The sequence below is a fragment of the Anthonomus grandis genome, chromosome 3, assembly GCF_022605725.1.
Source record: "Anthonomus grandis grandis chromosome 3, icAntGran1.3, whole genome shotgun sequence".
Taxonomy (NCBI): Eukaryota; Metazoa; Arthropoda; class Insecta; order Coleoptera; family Curculionidae; genus Anthonomus; species Anthonomus grandis.
In genome coordinates, this window is record NC_065548.1 from 23,621,645 (window position 1) to 23,647,756 (window position 26,112).

The 26,112-nt window shown below is 32.3% G+C and overlaps 2 protein-coding genes and 1 non-coding gene across 4 annotated transcripts in view; 2 read left to right on the forward strand and 1 right to left on the reverse strand.

Moving 5' to 3' along the window:
• Window positions 1-26,112, forward strand: part of LOC126733907 (receptor expression-enhancing protein 1) — a 96,790-nt gene that overhangs the window by 25,544 nt on the left and 45,134 nt on the right. The gene's annotated exons all lie outside the window — the stretch shown is intronic.
• Window positions 5,723-24,121, forward strand: LOC126733910 (uncharacterized). The gene is made up of 4 exons (XM_050437366.1): window positions 5,723-5,863; window positions 8,664-9,214; window positions 9,999-10,548; window positions 19,180-24,121. The coding sequence occupies exons 1-4, from the start codon at window positions 5,848-5,850 to the stop codon at window positions 20,223-20,225; spliced, it is 2,163 nt and encodes a 720-aa protein (XP_050293323.1). The 5' UTR covers window positions 5,723-5,847; the 3' UTR covers window positions 20,226-24,121.
• On the reverse strand, window positions 11,586-11,657 carry Trnaq-cug (transfer RNA glutamine (anticodon CUG)). The gene has a single exon. It is a non-coding gene; the product is annotated as a tRNA-Gln (tRNA).

Here is a 26,112-nt window from a genome sequence, read left to right on the forward strand (position 1 = left end):
TAATGATAGGTTTTAACCTTGGACATGTTGGAAAGTTTTTTTTCTTCCTTTTTTTCTTCTCTAGTTTTGTCAACAAGTTTACCTTTATTTAGTAATTGATTGTTTTATTTAGTTATCTTTAATTCAAGTATGTTCAAAAAGTTTTGTCTTCTTGTGTTTAATTTTCTAGCTTGTAGGATGCTTGTGCACAAGATTATTCTTACGTAATATAGCACATTTTCTTTCTTTCTTAGATTTGGGAAATATGAAAAATTAGTGGTATCTTCTTCGTTGTCGGTTTTCTAAAATTTGATAAATAGGGACATGTTTTTTTTCAGCAAAAACTACTGCATTTAATATGCTTTTCAATGATATACTTACTTTTGTGATAGCTATTTATTTTCACAGCAATATCATGGGCAAAAGAAAGAAAACCACAAAAATTGAAAATTTTCAAATTTTATATTTCATGATTGACCAAAATTAAAAAATCAAAATTTCATTAAACAAACCTAAAATTATAACAATTGTTCAAAATGTCTTCCCTCTTGTTTAATACATTTGATGCATCTTCTTCTGACACTATCAACAACCCCTTCAAGTTCAACGCGTTTTTGTCGCATTTCATTGCACACACACACCAATTCGATTAATTAGTTTGTCTCGAGTATTAATGTTAATACTATAAACATTAGATTTTAATGTGCCCCAGACATAAAAGTCAAGGGGCGTAAGGTCAGGGCTTCTGGGCGGCCATCTTACCGGACCGTATCTTCCGATCCATTTCTCCCCAAAGCATTGATTGAGAATTTTGCACAATTCTGCCATTATGGGCTGGGCATCCGTCCATTTGAAACCAAAGTTCCTGTCTAGCAGCTAAGGGAATTTCTTCCAGAAAGTCAACAAGGTCATTATTTAATAAATTTCAAAACTCATTGGAATTGAGCCGATCGAAGTATTACAGGCCCGAAAAGACGACCTCTCATCATTAATCCTATCCATACATTGACCGTTATCTCATGCTGAAAATGTGAAACAACAGTGGCATGAGGGTTTTCTGTATGCCATATATGGTTATTTCTTAAATTCATTATTCCGGCTCTTGTAAATGTTGCTTCATCTGTCCAAAATATTTGATCTGTTCCCCATTCTTGCAACTTATTCAAGTACTACCTACAGAATTGAAGCTTCACTTCACCATCCACTGGCAATAAATCCTGGACTTTTTTCAAATGAAACGGATGCAAATTATTTTGTTAAGAACTATGTACAGAGGAATGGTGAATCCTTAATGCAGCACCAATTCGGCGAGTACTTCTAGATCTATTTTCTGTAACAGCTCTCATAATCGCAGGTTCTTATCTCCAGCGTTGACCATTTTGACCACCTTCTCTAATACGCAAACCTCTAAAGGAACCAGTTTCCCCACAGCGTCTGAACACTTCTGCAAATGTACTTCTATGGGGTTGCCGTCTATTAGGAAAATGAAGCGCATACTCCCTTGCTGCCTCCCGCGAGTTTCCATTTGCGACACCGTAAATATATGTCCCGATATTCAATGTTTGTGAAACTAGGCATTATTTTTTTAAGCACGCTTAAATCAAATTACTTATTTAACTACTTTAAGTCGAAGTGAAAATTTAATGACAGTTCTTGTCAAATTGTAAATAGCTATGCTTTTTTTTTAAATCAAGTAATACATGGTTTGTGAATTTCCTTCTTTTGCGGATTCATTGCCATTTACAAAAGAAGAAAAACCTGCCTTTTTTCTTGAGTATCGCGATATGTTATTTGTTTACGGCTTCTCTAATGGAAATTTGTGGAGTTGTTGTGTAAGGGAAGATAGATCTACAAGTACTCACTGCATTGATGCTCAAAAGATCAAGAAATATAAAATTTGAAAATTTTAAATTTTTGTGGTTTTCTTTCTTTTATCCATGATATTTCTGTGAAAACAAATAGCTATCACAAAAGTAAGTATATCATTAAAAAGCATATTAAATGCAGTTGTTTTTGTTGAAACCAAAACATGTCCCTATTTACCAAATTTTAGAAAAACGACAACGGAGAAGATACCACTAATTTTGCACATTTTCCAAATGTTACATTTAACTTCTGATAACACCTGGTATTAAAAATTACTCAAAAACTTAAATATACCTATCTTATAGTAAATTAAATTCTCTTTCAGATGGTATATCTAAACTTTATGTGGTAGTAAGAATAACGGAGATATTCGTTTATATGAAAAAAAAAACAAAGAAATTTGATAAAATCAACAAATGTTAAATACCAGAACTGTTACTTTTCGAAAAAATGTTATATGACTTTTTTGTTGCAAATGACTTGTTTAATCACCTCTTAAAGTTTGGCGGTTTTTTTAGGAGACACCTTGTATATACAGAGTGACAAGTTAAAAAAAGTTGAAATGGCCATATATTAGAAATAAAAAATTGAATAAAAAAACGCTGAAAACAGTTTCTATAAAACGGAGCGGGAATAAAAACAATCATATTATCTCATCCTACCTACAACCCCTTGGACAGGGTAAGATATAGACCTCTAAAATTTTAAATAGGAAAGGGAGTCGAGTGATACATCATATTGAAGCTCTTGAAAAATGCTTTACAATGATATTATACAAAGCCACATTTTAGAAAATTGTTTTCTGCTTATCAAGCAAAACAATAAATAAAAACACTGTTTTAAATTTTTTATTATTATTTAATTAAATGTTGAAAATGATTTCGTTCTTTTAAAGATAATAATAAAGCCTACTCTCAAATTCATCACGTACATTTACAAATTTTTCTCTGGATATAGCTCGGCATTCCTGAAGTATTCTATGCTAGACTTAGTGCCCCAGGTTGCGTTTTAAAATTCTTAGATTTTAGGCGATCCGAAAAAAAGAAGTCAAGAGGTGTTGGGACTGGGGATCTAGGTGGTCATTCAATAGGACCTGTTCTGGTTAGAATATTGATCATCCAACCATTGTCTAACGGGAACTATATAATGAGGTGGTGCTCCATCCTGTTAAAGCTGTAGTAAGCGTTCTTCTAAAGGTAAATTTCCGTGTATGTCCCTCTGATTTTTTAATTCCTGCACTATTAGTGGTTCGATAGACATCTGTAGTATTTCAGCATACATAACGCCATTTAAATTTCTTGGTATAAATATTGGGTCGATAATACTACCTATACTAACCCAAATATTAATTTTTTGGAGGTACTTATGCTCTTCTATATGTGTTAAATTTAATATGTGTGGGTTCTCGTTACTCCCGTAACAATAGTTATACTTGTTAACATGACCGTTTAAATAAAAGGTACACTCATCACTAAAGCAAATATTTTAAACTAGTCGAGGTTCTGTCATTGTTTCACAAAACTGGATTATTCTGTCCGGGTCGTTATCACCAAGTTCTTGCAGCATTTGCAGTTTATAGGAATAAAAGTTATAAAGGAATAAAAGTAATGTTATGTAAATGTAATGAATTTCTTAAATAGAAAATCACATTATGTTAATAATTTAAATCATACCACTTTGCTACTAGAGAAAAAAGTCTTGAAATATTGTGAATAACAAATTTTCTGCTTTGATGAGTACTCTCATGCATTATCTATTAAAAAAAATCAGAATGTAAAGTAAAATCGGATTAGGATATGTGAAAGTGCAGTTTATTGGAATAGTCGCATCTTTTGCGAAGAGTGTAAATATAAAGTTCATTCGGGTACTTGATTTCCAATTTTGAGATATCATTTGGTCTTCAAGATTCTCATAATACTAAACCTTAAGTACATAAACCTCTACTGAAAGGCTCCACAAGTAAGAACGACTGAAAGAAATGGTTTGTAGTACCCTAGACGTGGATTCAACCCGATCAATTAGAAATGTTGGAGAGGAAATGGGAATTGAGCATAAAAGTATTACCAGTATGTGTAAAAAACGTTCCAAAACTCAAGAGCTATTTCCCAGACCAGTGACCAAAAATGTGAAGAATGTGTGAATTTTATGAGACCATATTGAAAAAAGCATTAAGCTAATTTTTTTTAACGAAATATTTCATTTTCAGATGTATCTTCTTTTCCATTACATGGAAAATACAATCATTATTAGATATTGGTCTCGGGAAAATGAGCACAGAAGTTTTTAATTTCTTACTCGGTATCCTCAAAATTGAATATTTGGTGGGTGTTTTCGGCAACCATATTACACAGGTATTTTTTATTAATGGTACTTTAAACGCTAAAAAATACCTTGTGAAATACAATCCTTCCGTTAGTTGATACTGATCTTGGGAAAATGAGCACGGAAGTTTTTAATTTCGTACTCAGTATCCTAAAAACTGACTGTTTGACTGGTATTTTCGGCGACTATATTACAGAGGCATTTTTTATTGATGGTACTATAAAAGCTAAATAAATTGCGCACAGCCCTGAATTGCTGCAAAACTGCAAAGTTCCTCCTACCATTTAAATCCTCCCTGATTTAGACCTAGACGATATATAAATGGTCTCCTGATCTTAAAATTTGACTTGACTTGACCTGCTAGTTTTGATGGCTTCTGCTACGAGGAAATCAGCCAGCACGATTTGGAGATTCGGGAAAACCGTCTGGTATGTACCCTGAGCCCCAAAACGATATTTTCACACTTTTTAATACTGAAATGCTCGGTGACTTCCCCCACGATGCACCCGGCATTATCCGGCCTGGCTACCGGCGTGAATAGGTAGGTTCAGCTACCACTGGCAAAGGGCAAGGGCAAGAAAGGGTCTAGGAAGGGTACCAAAGGATATGAAAGGAAAGAACGACCACGTGTTGACTGGGTGCAGGATGATGCGGAAGTGGGCTTGATACTTTCACTAAATTTACTTCTTAAAGGCACGTTATAACCAACGGCAAGGGGTAGGAAAGGGTTTAGGAAAGGAATCCGAAGGATAGGAAAGGAAGAGAACGACCACGAGTTGACTGTAAAGGATGACGCGGAAGTGATCTTAAAAATTTGTCCCCAAATGACTTTCATTTTTAGGGTTATCTGAAGGAGATCATTTACAAACACGAATTTAGTAGGCCAACAAATTTAGAAAAATTGCCAGAGAAAATTATTGAATTTGGCACATTCAATAATTTTTCAATAATTTTTAAATTTCATGTCACTACAAATGGTTTTGGAAGTACGAAATGAGTTTTATGATCGGTTCACTTATTGTACGTAGCTAAATAAGGAGGTCTGTTTGAGTATATTATGTAAAGAACTTATTGTTCTGAGGTTTATTTTTCAGAGTTTTAATTTTATTTTTGTATTGTGTTTAAATTTTTTTACATTTATAAGAGTTTATATTTTATTTTTATTCGAATAACGCTTTAATTTTCATTATGCCATATGTAGAATACTAAACTTGTAGAGATTTCGATTCTATGTGGGTTGAACACCGCTGGATATATAGCAGAAAACCAAAAAAATATTTTAGAAATGCCTGAACTCGCACTTCATACGTGTGCGTTGCCATATTTTGCCTTTAAGCACCTCTCTATGCATAATGATCAATTTCCCAACCTGTGTACAAAGAGCGGCTAGTATTTTGTACCTATTGCAGATACAACAATAAGATGCAGCCTTTACAGTACGGCAACATTTATGCGCTACAAAGATTTAAGTATGGACGTAACAAGAACTCATCTCTATTTTTAGTGACAGATGACATCGGTTGACATGCGTATATAATATATGCGTGATAAAACTGCGTGGTATGCGTAACTTGAATTTGAAATGTTTGTTGTGTTGTGTTTATTATTTGATTTAACACCCCTATAGGCCCTATATTTATTTGCTTTATGAAACTATAAAAGCTTGTGAAGCTTAAAAACATGAATAAGCTGAAGGGTAGGTTTAAATAGAACCAACAAATTCGTAATTTAAATAACATCCTACAAACCTTTAGATTAAATGTAGCATACATTAGTTATACTTTAAAAATATGTTTAAGAAAATGTAATATAGTAATGCATAATAAAATCCTTAATTTTAATATTACGTCCTTCACTTACACAAATATTTTGATAATAATTTCTGAAATGGTGACCAATATATTATGTCTTTATTACTGATAATTTTGTTGTTTTCTTCTCATCTACTTATTAATCAACAGTTGTCTTTAATACAACTATTGGTCTTGTATAACAAAATAAGTAATAAGCTATTACAGTCAGTATACCTTCAGTCCATATTATGTTGATTTTAAATTTGGGTACTACTTTTGATCTTTCTGAGGATTATATTATGCATTATCCAATACTTGATATTCAGTTTTTTTTGTCTAATTTATATTATTAATCTTATTTTTATAATTTGATAGGAAGAAAAAAAATAAAAATATTTATATGGTTTTGCTGGTCTTTTAACATTATATATATATATTCAAATTTCATTGATTTATTCACCCTTATTAAGACTCAATATTATAATACAAACTCACTATTTTTTATGAAAATTGTTAAAGCTGAAGGCCTTGTTAAATTATAAATGGTTTTTGTTTGTGGTAACATAGTTCTACCCTTAATTTTCTGATTGTTTTCCTTTTTTTTAGTGTTAATTTTGTGAATTGCTCTATTTTGTATTCTTAATTTACTGTACATTAAGTGTTAGCCTTTATCTAGGTAGCCTTATTTCTAGGGTTTAATATTAGTTTGTACTCTATGTAGCCTGTGATTTATTTTTAACCCAAATTTGTGTTATGTTTTATGAAATTTTTGCTATACAGTTATGTAAAAATTCAAATTCAAAACAAATTTATTTATCATGAAGGTAAATAAATAATCATATACAAAATTGTAGCATAATAATATACATTTGTTGTACAACCCACCAAATACATGATAAATAAGACCATGCCTCAATTACAGAGAACCGTTTATACAGGTTCATCATAAGATAGAACCTGTGTGGCATAGCCCTTCAAAAACCTTAAAAGTAAAAAGTAAAAAAAGATTTTCTTAATTAATCGAGACATGCATGTGTTGAGTATCATATTATTTAAGTATTTAAGTAAGGCGAAGCAGGCGGGGGTTCTGGATATGCAGGAAGGTAAATTAATTAATATTTATAACAATAATAAGTAGACAGCAATAGAAGATCGAGTGGCTCAGCTCTTTTCATTTTTATTGTAGATTAAGTATTGTTTTTTTGAGAATCAAGCAGTTTATTACGAATATATTTTTTATATGCAGTAAACGGAAAACTTTTGCAATTAGCCGGAAGTCTATTCCAAAGTTGAGAGGCGACAAAAACAAAAGATTTTTGAAAATTTGCTGTTCTATGCTGTGGTATTCTAAATAAATTTATAAATCTAGTGTTATGCTCACAAAGAAAATTTGTAAAATTGTTAACTAAATATAATGGCTCCCTAGTTTTTATAACTTTATACACGAAGGAATACATGTGATATTTTCTATGATTTTTCATATTTAGAATTAAGTTATTGTTTAAATAAGGAGAAATGTGACGTCTAAATGGAATTTTGTAAGAAAAACGCATACAACAATTCTGAAGTTTTTGTATTGAGTAAGCAGAGTCTTCAGTCAATGAATCTGAATATACATAAAAAATATTTAGTTTTAGGAGGTAAATGATTTTTTAAGCCGTAAAGTTTTCTTAAGCGCTTGTATGCAATTTTGAGCTTATTCTTTATATGTGTTTGAAATGAAATACCGCTATCAATGTATACTCCTAAGTTTTTGACCTCTCGTACTACTGGTAGCTGCTCATTACAAATTTTTGCATTTAAAGTTGTTGCTGCATTAAGGGCGTTCTTTCCACCACCCAGAAAAATTACACATGATTTAGACGAATTTAATTTCAAATTATGATCGCAGGAAAAGTTATCTATATTTTCTAAATCCTTATTAAATTGTTCTTCTATTATGGGTAGAGTTTCACGTGAAAATGAAGTATACAGCTGGGAATCGTCAGCATATTGTTGTAACATTGTGTACTTTATGCAGGATTTCATATCTGCAACATACAATAAAAAAAGCAACGGTCCCAAAATAGAACCCTGGGGAACACCGGTAGATACAGGATAATAACTTGATTTTTCAGTTGTAGAAGCCTTGTTGATTACTACGCAATTCGCTCTATTATTAAGATATGACTTAAAGAAATCAATCGCGTTATTCGAAAAACCAAAATAATAAAGCTTTGCTAATAACATTTCGTGGTTTAAAGTATTGAAAGCTCTACTAAAATCCAATAATCCAAGACATGTTATTTCCTTTTTTTCCTCATTTATCCTACAGTTATTAAGAAGGTGTACTAGACTCGTGGTAGTGCTAAAGTTAATGTGACAGTATTTTTGCGTTATTGCATATAAAATCAATGAAAAAAATAACAAAATATAAGAAATATTTTGCTTCTCGCAAAGTAATCATAAAATTACCCTTGCCTTGCAGCTCTGATGGTAAATCCAATTCAACACCCATTTGACTGTAGCTCAGATATGAAACAATGAAATGCATTTTTTAAGTGTAATAATATCCTTAACTTTAATTCCCAATGTGAAATCATTTACTACATTTTATTAAATTTATATATGGTTTTACTGCTCTCCTTGAGAATTGCATTGCAAAAAGAAGCATTATTCTTAATCATCTAAATGAAATAACACATTTTTTTTGAAATTATTTAGGCAAGTTTGGTGCTTCCACCAAGCCATCCCCAATTGATGAAAAAAGCAGCGAAACCTCAGACACTATAGGTAATTTCAGAACTGCAGTGATAAGAAACATGATTGCTCAGGAACAAGTTGAAGGCCTTATTCACCCAGTAACATATGAGCAAAAAATACAATCCAGATTTATAGACCGTCATGTGCAGCTCAAAAGTGGCAAAACAGAGGCTGACTATTCTTTAGAAGATCTTGCCTTTGCCCTGTCAATGTACAGGAATTGTGGACATTTGCCTCCATTGTGGACAAGTTTCTTGGTTGTACCATCGAAACCTGTTATGGCAAGCTTACTAATGCAGTTGATTTCCTCAAATCCTGGATTTGATGATGTATGTTTTGAAGTTATTAAGGCAGAGGCCAAGCAACTTAAGGATGATGACAAACTTTGTATGTTGCTCTTTGATGAAATTGTTATTTGCCCTACTTTGTGTAGGAAAGAGGGACAATATAGCATTTTAGGGTTTGAAGATTTTGGGTATAGAAGGGGTGGAGATATTGCCACTCATGCACAGGTAAGATTAAGTATTGTCCATATACATGAAGTTCATACTAATGAAATATTATTATTAACAAACAATATCTAATCTTCACATAGGATTATGTGGAACGCTTTTAAAATACACAAAACATACTACAATTTGTTATTGTTCCACCAAACAAATTAATTACAATTTTATATAACTGATATTTTTACTTCATAAAACTTGCTTTTTTTGTCTAACTTATGTGATTAAATGGCTAAAAATAACTATAACTATTAAATGGCGTCCCGCCGCCATTTTGCAAAATGAGCTTGGGACCAAAAAGTAGTATTTAGGTCGCTAATGATGTGTGCCAAATTTCAAATTTTTTACTTAAGTGCATTTAAAAGATAAGAGGAGTGGGGGACAATAGCTGCACTGTATACAATATGATCTAGTAACATAAAAAGAATGAGAAAAAAACTTAAATATGACTGCCCAGCTAAATTTTGTCCAACCATAAACGTTTTTAATATATAAATTAATCTTTGATTTTAAGTTCAATAGGGTCAGTCAGGTGTATACTTTTTTTTTGCCAAAGTCAATTGAGAATGAAATTTATTGTAAAATAAAATGATATAAATTTTTCAGGAAACATATTTCAATGTTTGAAATCTTAATGTGAATCAGTGATCGAATGTTTCAAGAGTATTCAAATTATTACTACAAATCATTAATCATACCAAAAGACTTTATAACTCTGTTTATCTAATCTCAATAAATATTAATTTTAAGTTTGCCAAAGGTTCCTCAATCTTGTTTTATACATTTTCAGGTGTTTATGTTAACAAACCTAAAAAGGAAGTGGACCCATCCGGTATTTTACAGTTTTTCCCATGGCCCTATCAAGCCTGCAGATATTATAAAAATATTAGAATTAATTCTTGGAAGATGTTCTAGTACTACATTAAAAATAATTTCGATTATATGTAAGCACAAACCAAATAATATTGAAGCGATTAAAACATTATTAAGGACAACTAAAGAGGCTCGCATTAGAACGGGAATTGACGATAGAGCAGATAGTACTATTGACTTTGATGGACAAGAAATAGTTCCCCTCTATGACGTAAAGCAATTATTTACTGGAATAAGGAATAATTTCTTGAGCAGCAATATTCATTTTGTGGATCAAAATGTGGAAAAAATAGCCAAGTGGGAACATATTAAGGAAATGTATGAGATGCCTGGGATTAAACTTTCTCAAAAGTTGACAGATAAGCATATTTATCCTGACAAGATCAATAAAAATGATGTGCTTACGAGCTTGCAAGTTTTTAGCCAGAGAGTAGCTACTAATATATTAATTCCTGCAAAAATGGCTGGTAAGTATATCTATTACATTAGCATTAAAATCAGTTGCAAATTGGCAATTCTAGAAATATATATAGTAATTAGTAAATATATAGTATATTAGTAAAATTTGTCAAACTTTACAAGGTGAATAAATTTATGACAAACAACGTTAAAAGTATATAGGGTAATGCTTCATTTTCAAGATGCTACTTGTGTGTCCCAAGAGAAACTTTAATGCATATTTTCACCAAAAGAATAACTTTTAAATATTTGGAATTGTTCATCCTGGTCATGTCCGGACAATGACAATGTGTTTTATACATCTTTTATTATCAGACTATCAGACCAGAGTAAACTATTAATATGGAAAAAATAGTCTCAAAATAAAAATTCAATTACTAAATTAAAATTAAATTCATAAATTCCAATAAATAATAACAGTCTAAAAGTAAAAGCACATTGTTAAAATCAATCAAACTTAAACAAATGTTATGCACTATTTTTTCTTTAATAACATTTTAGCAAACGTTATCATAAAACTTAATAATAGTTGCCAAAAATGTCTTTCTGCTAGTGGGGCATTTTTAATCTCAGGGTTAAAAAGTGAAGGACAATAATTCATTAGCCCTGTTACAAAAAACGTGTTGATAATTAGTTCTCTAATACCTTCTTTAGTTCTATATCTGCATAGGGATTTCCTTCAGCTCATTATAATATGAAAGTTTTAATTGAATTTCGGTAAAAAGATGGTTCACATTCTTAAGTTTTGTTACGGAATAATCAAAAGTGTGAGAATATATTTGTTCGAAATTATATTTTTTCGACATTACAAAGGTTTATTTGGAAATTAAAAAAAAAAATATGCCATGAATTATATGTTAAAAACAAAAACCAAAATTTTGACAATAAAATTACTAACCATTGCTAACAAAATTTTCAATAGCTATATGATCCCTATAGTATTACTACTTCGAATATATTGCATAATTGTTTTATATTATAATTTTAGACTTTATTAAACATATTTAACGATATCTAAGTTGAAAAATTAAAATAAAAAAAGTTCAGGTTCCACCGAGATTTGAACTCGGATCGCTGGATTCAGAGTCCAGAGTGCTAACCATTACACCATGGAACCGGTTGATTTATTAGTCTTATCGGATGGTGTTTTACTAAAGGCTATTTACCCCTGGGGATTAAATATAGAATTTCAAAAAGGTACAGAAACTTAAAGAAAACTACCTAGACTACCGAGCCATAAAAAAGATACTTTTTTCTTGGCCAAATTTTGTTTGTTAAGTGTTATGAAAATTAAGAAACTTTATGGCGGATAATTTATACAATAATAATAATTTATTAATGCCTATGGCTCCCAATAAGAAAGTTTATTCTTGTTTTTTTTTATGCACTGATTTCTATGAACATTCTCTAAATATTAAGTGTCAAATGTTCTAGAACAGTTGGCCTGTTTTATGTTAACATCTGGTATCTATAGACGTGTCAAAACATTTTTGCTCTATTCTGAGAATATCAATGCAGGGCCGAGCCTAGGGTATTTGCCGCCCGGGTGCAAGAGCTAATTTTGCCGCCCCTTCTGCAGTGATTTTTATAAAAAGTGTTTTAAAAAATGCTCTTACCAAAGTACAACGTTTAAAAAAAAGGGTGTAATAAAAAAATCATATTGAATTAAATTCCAAACACACATATATTAATCAATATATCAATATTATCTATACAAAAAATATACATAAAAGCATGTATTATTTACTTATATAAGTATTTCTATATTAATATGTAATTACATCGATATAAACACCTAAAGAAAAGATATTTTACTTACATACTAATTTAAAAAAATTAAAAAAAAGTAATTAGAACCCTGGTTTAAATGCTAACATTTACTTTTCTTGCCTTTTTATATGCAAATTCCCTAATTAGGTCGGTAACATCTAAATTAGAAACAATGTCTTCCTCAATACTTATTATTGATAAATTTGATAGTCTTGATTGGCTCATTGTGGATTTTAAGTAGTTTTTTATTAATTTTAGTTTGGAAAATGAGCGTTCCCCATGAGCTACAGTGACTGGCATTGTTAAAAATATTCTTAAAGCTACGAATAAATTTGGAAATATGCTTTTCAAATCGTTAGCAACCAGATATATTAATATTTCTTTGGCTGAGAAAATATTTCTATCATTAATGTAAATTGATAATATGTCGATTTCATTATAGAGGTCCAATCCATTTATGTCCATATTTTTTGTTTCAGGGTCTGTTAATTTAGCTTCTAAATTCTTACAATAGGTCATTATTTCGGGTTTGGAAAATGCTTTCAAATTGTTTAAAAAACCAAATAATTCAATATGTTTTTGTAAATCGTGAAATCTCTCATCCAATTTTGAGGTTGAAATATCGAGAATATTAAAAAAAAAATGTACTTTAAAATTTATTTCTGGAGATTGGATTGGCTCATCCTTGTGTTCATAATCAAAAAACGTTTTTTTTTTCCTTGGTCTTATTGAGTGAATGGCTGGAAGGAAAATTTCGGCGTCTACTTCTTCCGCAATTTTCTTAGATTCATTTATCATGTCTAAAAACCCGTTTTCCGATCTCATTTGTGTCAAAAATAATTTGATTTCTTTTAGCATCTGTATAACATTAGACTAAATAACATAGACTTTTGACAACTAAATAACATTAGACTTTTGCAGTGTTTTGCTTACTATATTAATTTTTGCCAAAATGTTGTACCAAATAACTAACCAACAAATAAATTTAAATGATTTTATTTTATTTATTAGGGACATTGCAATATTCTTTGTTTCATTATCTCTGCTTTCATCATTAAAAAGCGTAAACAGAGCATCATACACTTTTTCTAACTCAAATCTAAGAGTTTTTATTGCCTCAATACGGCTTTCCCAGCGGGTATCCGATAAGGGCTTTAGTGTTAGCCTGGGCAGCTCTTTTAAGGGAGCATTCCATCAGTAAGTTGAGGCCGAAAAAAAGACATATATTTCCTGAATAATGCTAAAAAAATTAGTTACTTTTAGAGAGCTTTTTGCTGCATCATTAACTACTAAATTTAAACTATGGGCGGCACAGGGTACAAAAAAAGCTCTAGGATTAATATTTAAAATTTTTAGCCTTAATCATAGCCCTGACCTCTCATATCGGCAATATCAATATCCAGTTCTTTTAAATAATTTAATAAAAAATCTGTTAACCCCTGACCAGTAGTGTTTGTAACTTTACAAAATCCTAAAAAATGTTCTCGAATTTCTATACTTTTAGAACAATCATCAATAAAAACGAATCTAACAATAATGGTAATTTGTTCTTAATGACTAACGTCAGGTGTACAGTCAAGAATGATTGACAAATATTTGCATAATTTTAAACATTCAACAATACACTTTTTTACTTTTTCTCCTATTAAAAAAATCAATTTATTTTGTATTTTATCTCCCAAATAATGCGGCATTTTGTTCCCATCTTTTTGGACTCTATCAATATGTTCGGCCATTACAGAATCAAGTTTTGCAATCGTCTCAATTAATTTCAGAAAATTACCGTTACCCTTACCAAATACTTTTTGACTCTTACCCCTAAAAGCTAAATTTTGTCCAGCTAAAAACTGGATAACAGATATTATTCTCTCTAAAATCGAAGTCCATCTTTTTTTTTTCATTTGAAATAAATTTTGATTGATAGAGTCCACAGTTAAACCTTTTTCTATTGATTTTTTTAATTCAAGCCATTTCCTAACACTTTCAAAATACCCCTTACTGGTTTCGTGTCTTTCTAAATTCCGAGATAAATGTCGCCAGTCACTATAGCCATTCCCCTCATTAAAACTATTATCAGAAACTTTAAATAATTTACAAGGAAAACAGTACATTGAATCTTTAGATTTTGAGTAAATAAGCCAGGTTCTAGGAACTTTTTCATTGTTAGTTAATTTTTTTTCAAAGTGAGCAGCGCTAAAACATCTATTTAAATTATTAAGGGCATAATTAACTAGCTTCCTTTTTCGGTATTGGGAACCAGAAAGCCTCTTTAGACCATCAGCCATCTAAATCAACAAATATTTTTGTTAGAATTGGCACGAAAATCAGACATTACTTTTTTCAATGAAAAATTGCTTAAGGTATGAAGTTCTAAATATTTGGAAGATATTAATAAAATATTTTAAACTTTTACCGGCGCCGCCCTGGCTGAATCCACCATAATTGCGGTGCTATTGTTTTTATTACCTGGTCCTGGTACCTATTTATTTATCTATATAGATTATTATTATTATTATTATTATTATTATTATAGCAACGATTCGGGGAACAATGCTCGGTTTCAGAAAACATTGTATTCTGTTGGCGCCTTAATTATAAGTTTTAAATTTTATAAATTTTTGTTATAATTTTTTTTTCATTACTTTTTTATTTTATTTTTCGGATATTTTGCCGCTCCCAAATGAGCGCCGCCCGGGTGCGGCGCACCCCTTGCACCCCCGGCACGGCTCGGCCCTGTATCAATGTTAAGCATTCAATGAACATTTCTAACGAATGGTGTTAAATTAAGGGAAAAGTCCATTCTGTAGTGGAGTCAATGTAACATAGAAAAGTTTAGTAGGAAAAGTCTTCTCCACAAATAAAATGCCAATTGCAATATCAGGAGTAATGCATTTCGGCAAGTGTTCTTGCCATCATCAGACTAGAAAGTTGTAGCAAGTTACTAATTGTCTTGACACATTCACAAAATATAAACAACAAATAATTCTCGAATGGTACATTGCACGACATTCAGTAAACAATTCTGGTTTTTCGTGATATTTTCGAAGGTTTTTAAAACACAAGAAATAAACAGGGATTAAAAAATGTAAAATGAACTTAGAAACAAATTAAATTTAATTAAGAATCATAAACCCGTAAACTTCGAGAAATAACATTATTTACTCTTATATTTCGACTATGTTTTTTACTTTTTTCTTTAATTTTACATTTTTATAGGTTAGAATGTACCTCAGACATATTCTGTTTAAGATTTTTTATCTTGATTGATTATAACTGGATTTATCTATTTCAAGACAAAGTAGGTATATATATTTTATGTCTGAAATAGCAAAAAATAACAGGACTAATTACAACTACTCTGTCGTCCTTATAAAATTAAGAACAATTACACTCACGATATTTATTTTCAAGTAGGTTTAAATTTCTTTAATTATTTTAAAGAATGGATGTGCCTGTATTACTTTTACGTGTAGAAGGAATATTTAGACTATTATATTCGAGGAAAAGTTTTTTTTTTAATTTTATTGATATAGAGCTTTTAACCTCGAGGAAGTCATCTTCAGTGCCAACATTGTCAATCATGTCAAAATGTTTTCTAGTGGGCTAGAAATATCCCGCTTTGTATCGCCCAGTTAGGTTTATACAATGACCGCCTAAAGTTCCGCATAAATTTGATAAAAATTGAGACATGATTTTTTGAGAAAACGCTCGGACCCGTTGATTTTTATTTTAAGTTGCGCATTATTTCACATAAATTTTTGTATACAGGGTGGAACAAAAAAAGATATGACGTCATCGGCAATTTTTTTAAATGGAATGCTATATTTTTTATTGCATTTATGAAATATAGAAGAAATTCCAAGCAAGTTTCGTATATTTACATTTAACCAACAAGAAAGCAAGTAAGTACATCTATTTACAAATTAAGATAAAATGGAGGATAAAATGTTATAAACTGTGAAAACTCTTATTAATGTGTCAAGTGTTCAAACTGATCCCCATTTACTTCTTGGCAGAAAGCAAGACGGTTTACAAACTCATGTAAAACACTATTAATTATTTCGGGTGATATACGTCTAATTTCATATCTAATTCTATTTTTCAAATCTTCTACGTTGTTTGGCTTCTCAATATAAACTTTACTTTTTAGGTGCTTCCATAAAAAATAGTCGCAGGGATTTAGGTCTGGTGACCTGGCCGGCCACTCTATTGGCCCTCTTCGTCCTATCCATCTTCCTGGGAACAAAAGAAATACTCGAAAGAAATGTGGCGGTGCGCCGTCTTGCTGAAACCACAAATTATCTGTCGGGACAGCAGGGTCTTGTTCGTCTGGGTATAGTGCAGCTAAAGCAGGGATAAGATCTTCTTGAAGAAAATTCAAATAGCGTTGTCCTGTTAAGTTTTCTTCGAAAAAGTATGGCCCTACTACTTTATTTTCCACGATAGCAGCCCAAACATTAATAGATTTACGGTACTGTGTATGAGCCTCAGTTGCCCAGTGTGGATTTGACACTGACCAGTACCGACAATTTTGCCGATTTACGACACCGTTTAAACAAAAAGTTGCTTCATCCGAAAACAAAACTCGTAACACAAACTGACGGTTATTATTGCAAATGTTCATCATTTGCTCGCAAAATTGGTTTCTTCCATCAGGATCGTCCTCATTTAATTCGTGTATTAGTCTAATTTTATAAGGGTGGTATTCATTTGCTTTTAAGATGCGTTTTACTGACGTTCCGGCTATATTATTACCAACTGAAATTTGTGAAGTTGCATTGTTTGGATTTTCTTCGACGGAGAGCAGAACGTTTAACTTTGTTTCTTCAGAAATTTTTGGACGACCTGATCTTGGCAAATCCCTAACATGACTTGAAGTTATGAATTTGTGCTCTATTCTACTAACTGTTAATTGAGAAATAGGATGGTCCATCGTCATATCTTTTTTTTTGTTCCACCCTGTATACAAAAATTTATGTTAAATAATGCGCAACTTAAAATAAAAGTCGACGGACGTTTTCTCAAAAAATCATGTCTCAATTTTTATCGAATTTATGCGGAACTTTAGGCGGTCACTATATAGGGTCAGTAGTGCGAAGGCGGGTTGTTTATTACACTGAAGAACTATCCCAGCTTTACCTTTTTTTTCTCAACTACCACTATATTTTTTCCAAGAATCCAAAAATGGCCGTCTAACGAGTTTAAATAATCAATATTCACTCAAATTTTTAAAACAGTGCAACTTTTTTTGTCTTTGAATTATAGGGTCTACCAATAAGAATGATATAAGTTTAAATTGCTAAAAAATAAAAAAACGAATTGGTAAAATTTCTATGATTGATGTTTCATGTTGTAGTTTATTATGTAACATTATGTTTTAAACAAAATATCATTAAGATGTCCACCTCGGCTACGGCGGCAGACGTTTAGACGATGAACCCAATTTTCAATCACTTTTTCTAACAAGTTGGGTTGAATTTTGCGAATAACCCTAGTTATGTTAACTTTCAACTCATTGATGGTTTGAGGATTGTTAGAATACAAATTCGACTTCACATATCCCCAAAGAAAAAAGTCCAGGGAGTAAGATCACAGGATTTGGTGGCCAGTTGATATTGCCATGTCGCGAAATTATTCGATCTTCAAAACGCTCTCTTAATAAATTAATTGTGGCTCGGGCGGTGTGTGATGTTCGAAGTCTCCACCATCAATTGCAGGCCAAAGAAAGTTTGTTATCATGTCGCGGTAGCGCTCTCCGTTGACTGTCACAGTACGCCCCCCTGCATCCTCAAAAAAGTATGGACCGATAATTTCACCGACATGCAAACCACACCACACAGTCACTTTTAACGGGTGTAATGGCACCTGTACTAATTTCTGGGGATTGTTCTGACACCAGAAGCGGCAATTTTGCGTATTGACAACGCCACTAAGACAAAAATGGGCTTCATCTGAAAAGATGATTTGTTTCCCAAAATCGGCATTTTGTTCCAACTGCAACAGGGCCCAGTCGGTAAACGTTCTTCGCAAACCATGGTCAGCAGGCTTCAATTCTTGAGTTAGAACCATCTTATATGGATGTAGGCCTAAGTCTTTCTTCAAAATGCGCCACAGAGACATTGATGAAATGCCTAATTGCTGAGAACGACGCAAAACAGACACATTGTTATTCGCGTCAACACTTTCTCTTGCAGCGGCAATATTTTCAGTGGTCCCTGCACTTTTTTGTCGCGTTGGTGGCTTATTATCCAGAAAAGTGTACTCCCGTTCAAACTTACTAATTGTGCGCCTTATTGCAAGCTCAGAAGGCCGTCCACGATGGCCAAAATCTTCTCTAAGAGCACGATAACAGGCTCTAACCGATTGCGCATTTTCGTAATACCTTTTCATGATAGCTATACGTTGCTCTTGATTTAAGCGATTCATGATGAAATGTCAAAGTATACTTAACACAACTGACGCTTGATCCGCGTTTTGACACATACCATTTTGCGTACATGGCCCACTAAACTTCTATCACGTCTATTGGTAGACCCTTTATAAGCATAAAATCGTATAATACATAGTAGTTAATATTTAGTTACCGAACTTATAAATATATATAAATTCTGTAGTTTTATTTAAGCATTCTTACTCGTCTATTGTTATTTTTTATAGTACAGTCGTTCTCTCTATCTTTTTTTTTTAAATACGTGTGTCTCAAAAAGAAGTTTTTGCGGTCACTAAACGTATTTTGCATTATATTTATGCAAATGGGCGACAAATAATATATATTAAAATAAAAAACATATTCTATTTTTCTGGGAGCTCCGCATCCCTTTTATACCAGCCGCCAATGCACTTAAATATTTATATATTTTTCATTTTAGCTTTACAAAAAAGACCACCACCTGATTCACTACAAACATCCCATCTGTTGTTTTTTTTGGATCAGCTTTATGACAGTTTAAACGGATGCGATTCTGAACCCGACGAGTCAAAGCCACTGAGATCAACCGCAACTGCTAAATCTCCTCATCTTCAGTTTTGGGAAGATGCGGTAGTAAAACTTGAAACATTTAAATTCAAAAAACAGGGAGCGTCTTTCAAATCATCTGCTCTAAAATGTTTGATCCTGACCACAAAGAATTTTATATACCTTTTTAAAAAACTGCAAGATCAAAATATGAATGCTTTCAATCAGCAAAAGTTAAGCTTAGAAAAGCTGGAGAAGTTTATGAATAACGTTACAAATAAAAGAATTTCAACGGTAGAACGGTTTCAAAGGCATTATCATTTTAACAAGATTCGTAGTTTTTTGGGAGGAAATCCTGTCTCTAAAAGGTATAACAACAGTAACCAGAATAATTCTGAAGTATTCGAAATTCTACAAAAAATACTGTTATCGCAACTTAATGAAGACTTAAAGGTAGAAAAGTTCTCTAAAATACCGGCATTGGAATTATTTGGAATTCAAGATTATCCCTTAGATCGTAAGCTGATATCGGTTTTACGATACTTTATCTCTAAGACCTGCACGGATCAATGCAAAAAAGTAATTTATGAAAGAAGTTTTAAAATGATCAAGGATCCAAAAGACAACCGCTCTATCAAAACTTTGCTGGTAAACTTACAATTCAGCGATCAGATTAGGAACGCGTGTACTTTAATTAAGTTTATGTTGGGTAAAGATCTGCATAAAAGGCGAGTGTTGAATCATGTTATGAATTATGTGTCCAACGAAATTCAGTTTACGTATTGCGAACACTCTGAAAAAATTACGAAGTTAATCGTAAATCATTTGATAAAAATTAATACTGAAAAATATATAGACCAAATAAATGAAGTTTTAAAAGGTAAATATTTCAAGCATTGGCCTAGTAACTCGTCCACTTACTTAAAAAAAGCCGATAAACTGGGTAAAAAAAGTCGTTAGTTCTATTTAATTAATTGATATATATGTCGTAAGTAATCGGCATAAGACGCAAAGTCATTACACGTACTGCCGGCAAACGCCGTAATAGAAATATTATTACCTTGTTTGATTAAAATACTGACCTACCCTGTGTGTTTTAGGCTAACGCTGTATAGCTGCCGTCAACAGTAATCAACTATAATTGTCCGAATGACAACGGTCTACGGTTGTATGTTCAGTCATTTATTATTGCAAATATATCAATTCTTAAGAATACAGTCAGAATTATTAGTTCTAGACCGATGAAAATTGACAAAGTTGCATTTTTAATTCATGCTATAATATGTACGGATAAAAATAGAACTTAAACTTGTCATATATTTTCTTTGTTTGGATTAAAGTTATATGTGTTTTCTAAATTTAATATCTAGTTAAGAAATGTAGAGGAAAGGCGGGCAAAATGGGGTAGTTTGTCTCCAAATAAAGATAACTTTAGTATTAATTGACACAGAAACTTTAATTAACGAAAAAATAATTTCTACATATCATGCCTAAGTTATAAGAGCTTTAAATAAAATAAAAAATATACAAGTTCTTTGTTACAGTAACTTTAGCAAAACAATGCTAATTGCCCTGTTTTGCCCGCACGGTCGGGCAAAATGGGATTGGATCTTACTTGCATAACTCACAAACTAAAACGGCTTCGTCATCTTCGTCTTCAAATCCTGCGTATGAGTTATGGGCCCAGTCGTGACACATTGAGCATGCTATCCATCCTTCCGTTGACGAAGAGTACATTTCTCCACAGTAGAGGCACTCCGCATCACTGACTTCACTCTCCCTTGAGTCATTATTTTTCAGAATAGTGGAGGCTTTAGTAATTTTTTTCTTTTTTGGTGATGGTGCAAGGTTTTTCTTCACAAGAGCTTTAGAATTTTTATTCTTTTTTTGCTCAGCTTCCTCTAGCTCGTTTTTGTAAGGCGAAGACGATAAAATAGCAGTCTTTCCTCTTTTACGAGAAACTCTTTTCTCAGTTTGTTTTATTTTAGGTATTGGAATTATACCCTCAGGACTAACAATCTTAAAGCTTACCTCTGAATCTTTTGATGTACCTGGTTTGGAAATATCAATTGGTTCTAGAGTTTTTTCTTTAAGTAAATTAATTTCCGATAGTTACGTTTCATTCATACTTTCACTATTATTGTTTTTAGGTGGTAAGTTTTTATTTTGTTTAATATTTGTTGTTTCGGAAGGCAAAAAGTCTGCATCAGTGAAAACATCTTTATTAACTGGCCAAACTCCAGTTTTTAAAAATCCATTCATGGCAGTAAGCGGTGTGGCTGCTCTGAGGTAAGCTACACAAAATAATTTAGTTATTTGTTGTAAGGTAACTAACTACACGACCAGGATTAGCTCTAAGCCATTTGCGTACTTCTTCAGCGTAATAGGTACTTATTGGTTTCATTAAAGCTACATCTAGGGCTTGTAGCCGATGGGTGCAATGGGGAGGGTAGCAGATCAAAATAACTGTATGTTCCCTGGCGTAATTAATAACTTCCAGGTTTTTTGTGTGAGATGAATGGTCCATCCAAAAGAAGCAGAATTGGTCGGTCTTTTGAGGGCTTGGCAAATTCAACAAATTTTTTGAACCAAGTAAAGAATACATTTTTATCCATCCACCCACTATCATTTAGCCCTACCCAACCGCCAGGAACAATTCCATCCATGAAAGCTTGTTGCATTTTTTTTTCTACCAAATATGAACATGGGAGGCATGTATGCTCCTGAAGCCGAAAAGCATATTTCAACAGTGACGGCCTCACCCCTCTCCCCTGACGTCAAGGCTCCGACTTGTCTTTTCCCTTTAGTGGCAATAATTTTAGACATTCCCTTTGGATTAACTGACACTCTGGTTTCGTCCACATTATAGATTTTATAGGCTGTCAGTTGATATTTATCTACAGTTTCGATAAGTAAGTTGAAAAAATTACCTACAGCCACTTTATTAAACCCCATTGCTCGAGCTTCAGATATTGCTTCTGGTGTTCTGATTGAAAGTTCTGGGTGTCGACGCAAAAAACTCTGCATCCAATCCTTCCCAGCCATGGCAAGTTCTTTATTAAACGAATGATCAAGTTCATTGAGCTCAGCTAATTGAAATGCTAAACGCCTGCATTCAGTCATCGTTAATCCAAACAATCTTTTTTCCATGTGCATTAAATAATTTGCAAGGTCCTGTTCCTGTTCAGAAGTGAATATTGCCTTAAAACGTCCCAAAGATTTAGTAACAACATACCCGGGATTTTCCCTAGCTTTTTTAATGTGGCGCTCTAATGTAGATTGAGGCACATTAAAACTGGTAGATGCTCTGTAGTACCCCATTTTGCCATTTAATACTGCTATTACAGCATTCTGCATACTGTCCGTGGACCATTCGTGTCGGTCAGAATGGCGGTTGTACTTAAACACCATCTGAAAATAATAATAATTATTATTGTTTTATATTGGGCGGATAAAATAGGGTAGTACCCGATTTTGCCCAAATGCACATTTTGAGGTTAGGTATATTTTTTCCCTGTTCGATTAAAAAATTACTAAACATTTTTACACAGAAATATGCCTAAATGTGTATACTTTTCCATATAGAATAACAGTTAAATATAAATTACAATTATGGTTCACTTACCTTTTATTAAATTATTGACGAAAATATACCTGCACCTCTAAAACAAACAGCGCTCGACCGACGGATATTCACGCAGCTTCTGAAGTGACAGCGCTTTTTGCCATCGATCGGGCATGGTCTTAAACTAAGCTGTACGAACTTTCGGATAGATGGTGCTAGCTGTACTAAAAATAATCACGGCACCCGTTTTGCCCGCCTTTCCCCTATTCTTATTTTACTCTTAAAGAACGCTTTAAATTAATTTTAAAACGTTTCAAAAATTACAACAATATAGCGGGCTGGGAAGGTCGGGAAGACTTTTCTCCAGAATTGAAAATGCCTTTTTTTGTCGAAGAGTTATGCATTTCGATGAGTTCACTCATCATCATCAGACTCTAACACTACAGCTGTATGTAAACATCACAGCTATGTAGTGTTAGAGTCTGATGATGATGAGTGAACTCATCGAAATGCATAACTCTTGACAAAAGATTTGCATTTTCATTTGTGGACAAAAATCTTCCCAACTAGCTATATTATATCCACTCCACTTCAAGAATGGCCTTCTACTCACAAATTACAACAATTATCTCTAACTTAACACGTTTGGATTGTAGTGTAGTAGCAAATATATCATTAAATCGTTTAAAAAAAATATTGATAAATTAAATTTTAATACAATCTCTGTTTTATTATTTATGCTTTAGCTGTGTTAAAACTTATTTAATTCTTTTGTTTTTTTTTCGTGAGAGATTTTTAGCTCCTTTCAACGTCCATACAATTATCAGCAGTATTCTAATGATTATATTTTTCTCATTACAACCAGTGACAAGTCATCCTTGTGGATATCCATATTTATTATATATTAGTGTGAAAACAATAGTTAGATACATATTTGATATGCTATGCATTAAAATATGTCAAAAACTGAATTGATTAAACGTAGATCGTTCTTTCACTCCGATGGTATTTACCGATGACAATTTCTGAAATGACTGATAATGTCAGTAAAACCAAGTAGATAATAAGGATTGTAGATACAGCGTTAACCAGCAGTTCATCTAGTGACTTTTTCTGGGAATATACGACATATAAGCATAGATCTTTACTACCTCATTCTTGCCCTATGCAGATCAATCGGACAAGTTTGGTACCAAAAATTAGTGAGATAATGCTAAGATTAAAAGATGTTTATTTTTGTAATTATTACAATATTACGTTGTTATAATATACTAATATTTGTACACCAAAAGATTTGTTTTTTTTTCTTCTAAAAAAGTGAGGTCCAAGCTCGTACTGGATAAGTGCATAAAGGTTCTGGAAGAACTGGTAAACAATAATATACATATATTATATATTAAGAACTAGATTTCATCCGTCAGAGCTTTTAGTACTACATATTGCTCTTATATTATAATTATTATTGATTCATGGTTGAGTAACTTTTCGCGAGCACAATATCTATCATTGTTATAGGAGTGAAGCAACAAGCTCCAAAAAGTGGGGAGGAAGCGTAATTATTGCAATATCCGATAGACTTAGGTCAAAAATCATTCCCTCCCGTAATAACAACATTGAACAATTATATGTGAAAATAAAATTGAACAACCAACATTACATTATTGAATCAGTATATCTACTACCTAGACCCCCAGTGAAATGTTACATAAATCACTGTGAATCTGTCAATACCAAAGACAAACAGACAGTAAGTTCATAATACTGGGTGCCTATGATTTACCTCATGTGATATGGTATAATGATGTGAGATTATGTGGATTGTCCTAAGAACTCGAATGCAATGGTGATCGGTGAATATTTTTCTTAGATGTGATGTTTACGAATATATCTGAAGTCAAAGTGCAACCAGCCTTAATATCTACACCTCCTAATGCTTTTAGATAACAATCATATACCTTATACATTTGATCTTTTATGTAGTACCGAATTGGTAATTATCTGCTGTACAAAGTACAAACGTTTTATTGACACTCTAGGCACTGTCTTTAATCAATTTATTCTAAGAAAGCTCACTAAAAGCTCTAACTTTCCTAAGTGGTTTTCTCCATATTCAAAAAATAGTACATCCAAACGACAGGGGTATATTCTAAGATTTGATGTTTACGAATATATCTGAAGTCAAAGTGCAACCAGCCTTAATGCCTACACCGCTTAATGCTTTTATATAACGATCATATAGCTTATACATTTTATCTTTTATGTACTACCGAATTGGTAATTATCTGCTGTTTTGACATTCTAGGCACTGTCTTTAATCAATTTATTCTAAGAAAGCTCACTAAAAGCTCTAAAGTTCTAATTTCCTAAATGGTTTTCTCCATATTCCAAAAATTTCACTATCGCGAAGCTATACTTAAATTTTTACAATCTACCTCATTTCTAGAGATATATTAATAAAAAAAAAACATGTAATGTACAAATCACATGTACCTTGAAAACCAAACGGCAGATAGTGCCCAAAACATAGCGAGCCTGTTTGCTGAACATTTTTTTTGGTATATACGATTTAACCACGTGCCAAGAGATTCATGCGAAGCTTATGAGGGGATTTACGAACACGGAAATTCTTTTTCAACAGGACAGATAATATTCCAAACTATTCTCTGAAACGTTGCTCATTTACTCTTTCTATACCATTATATTTACTTTTTAATTTTTCTTCGCTACCATGTATCTTCTCTAGTAGATGAAAAAACGCTATGTAACTATTTTTAAAGCTGGTGACAAAAATAATGTGAAAAATGATCGTGGTATCTTTAAATCAGCAATACCAAAGGTAATTAATAAGTTAATATACAATCAACCATATTGGCAATGTGAAGGAACATTGTTTGAGGTACAAAATGAGTTTGCTTGCAGCTGGAAGATCCACGATTGCTAACTTAGCAGTATATGAGATGGATCTGTTGCAAGCTTGGGAGAAGAAGGAACAAGTGGACTCAATCTACACTGATTTCTCCAAAGCGTTCAACATACTTAGGATTTACTTGGGAAGCCATAAAACGGATGTCGAGTTTTTTGAAGAATCGAAAACAAAGAGTGAAACTATTTAATTTTCCTCAGAATCATTTCAGATTTTATCAGGTGTTTCGTAGGGCAGCTACTGTTCACCTCTATCATTTAATCTACATATTATTTATAAATTATATATTTGTGATGATCTTGAATCGTTAGTTTTACTTTTTGTAAATGACTTAGTTATAGAGATGTATATGTCCACAT

What these genes read in the sequence shown, in the direction of transcription:
- LOC126733910 (XM_050437366.1), top strand. An exon ending in ATATTGCCACTCATGCACAG is followed by an intron (nt 9,215 to 9,998) that starts GTAAGATTAAGT and finishes ATACATTTTCAG; the next exon opens with GTGTTTATGTTAACAAACCT. An exon ending in AATTCCTGCAAAAATGGCTG is followed by an intron (nt 10,549 to 19,179) that starts GTAAGTATATCT and finishes TTTTCATTTTAG; the next exon opens with CTTTACAAAAAAGACCACCA.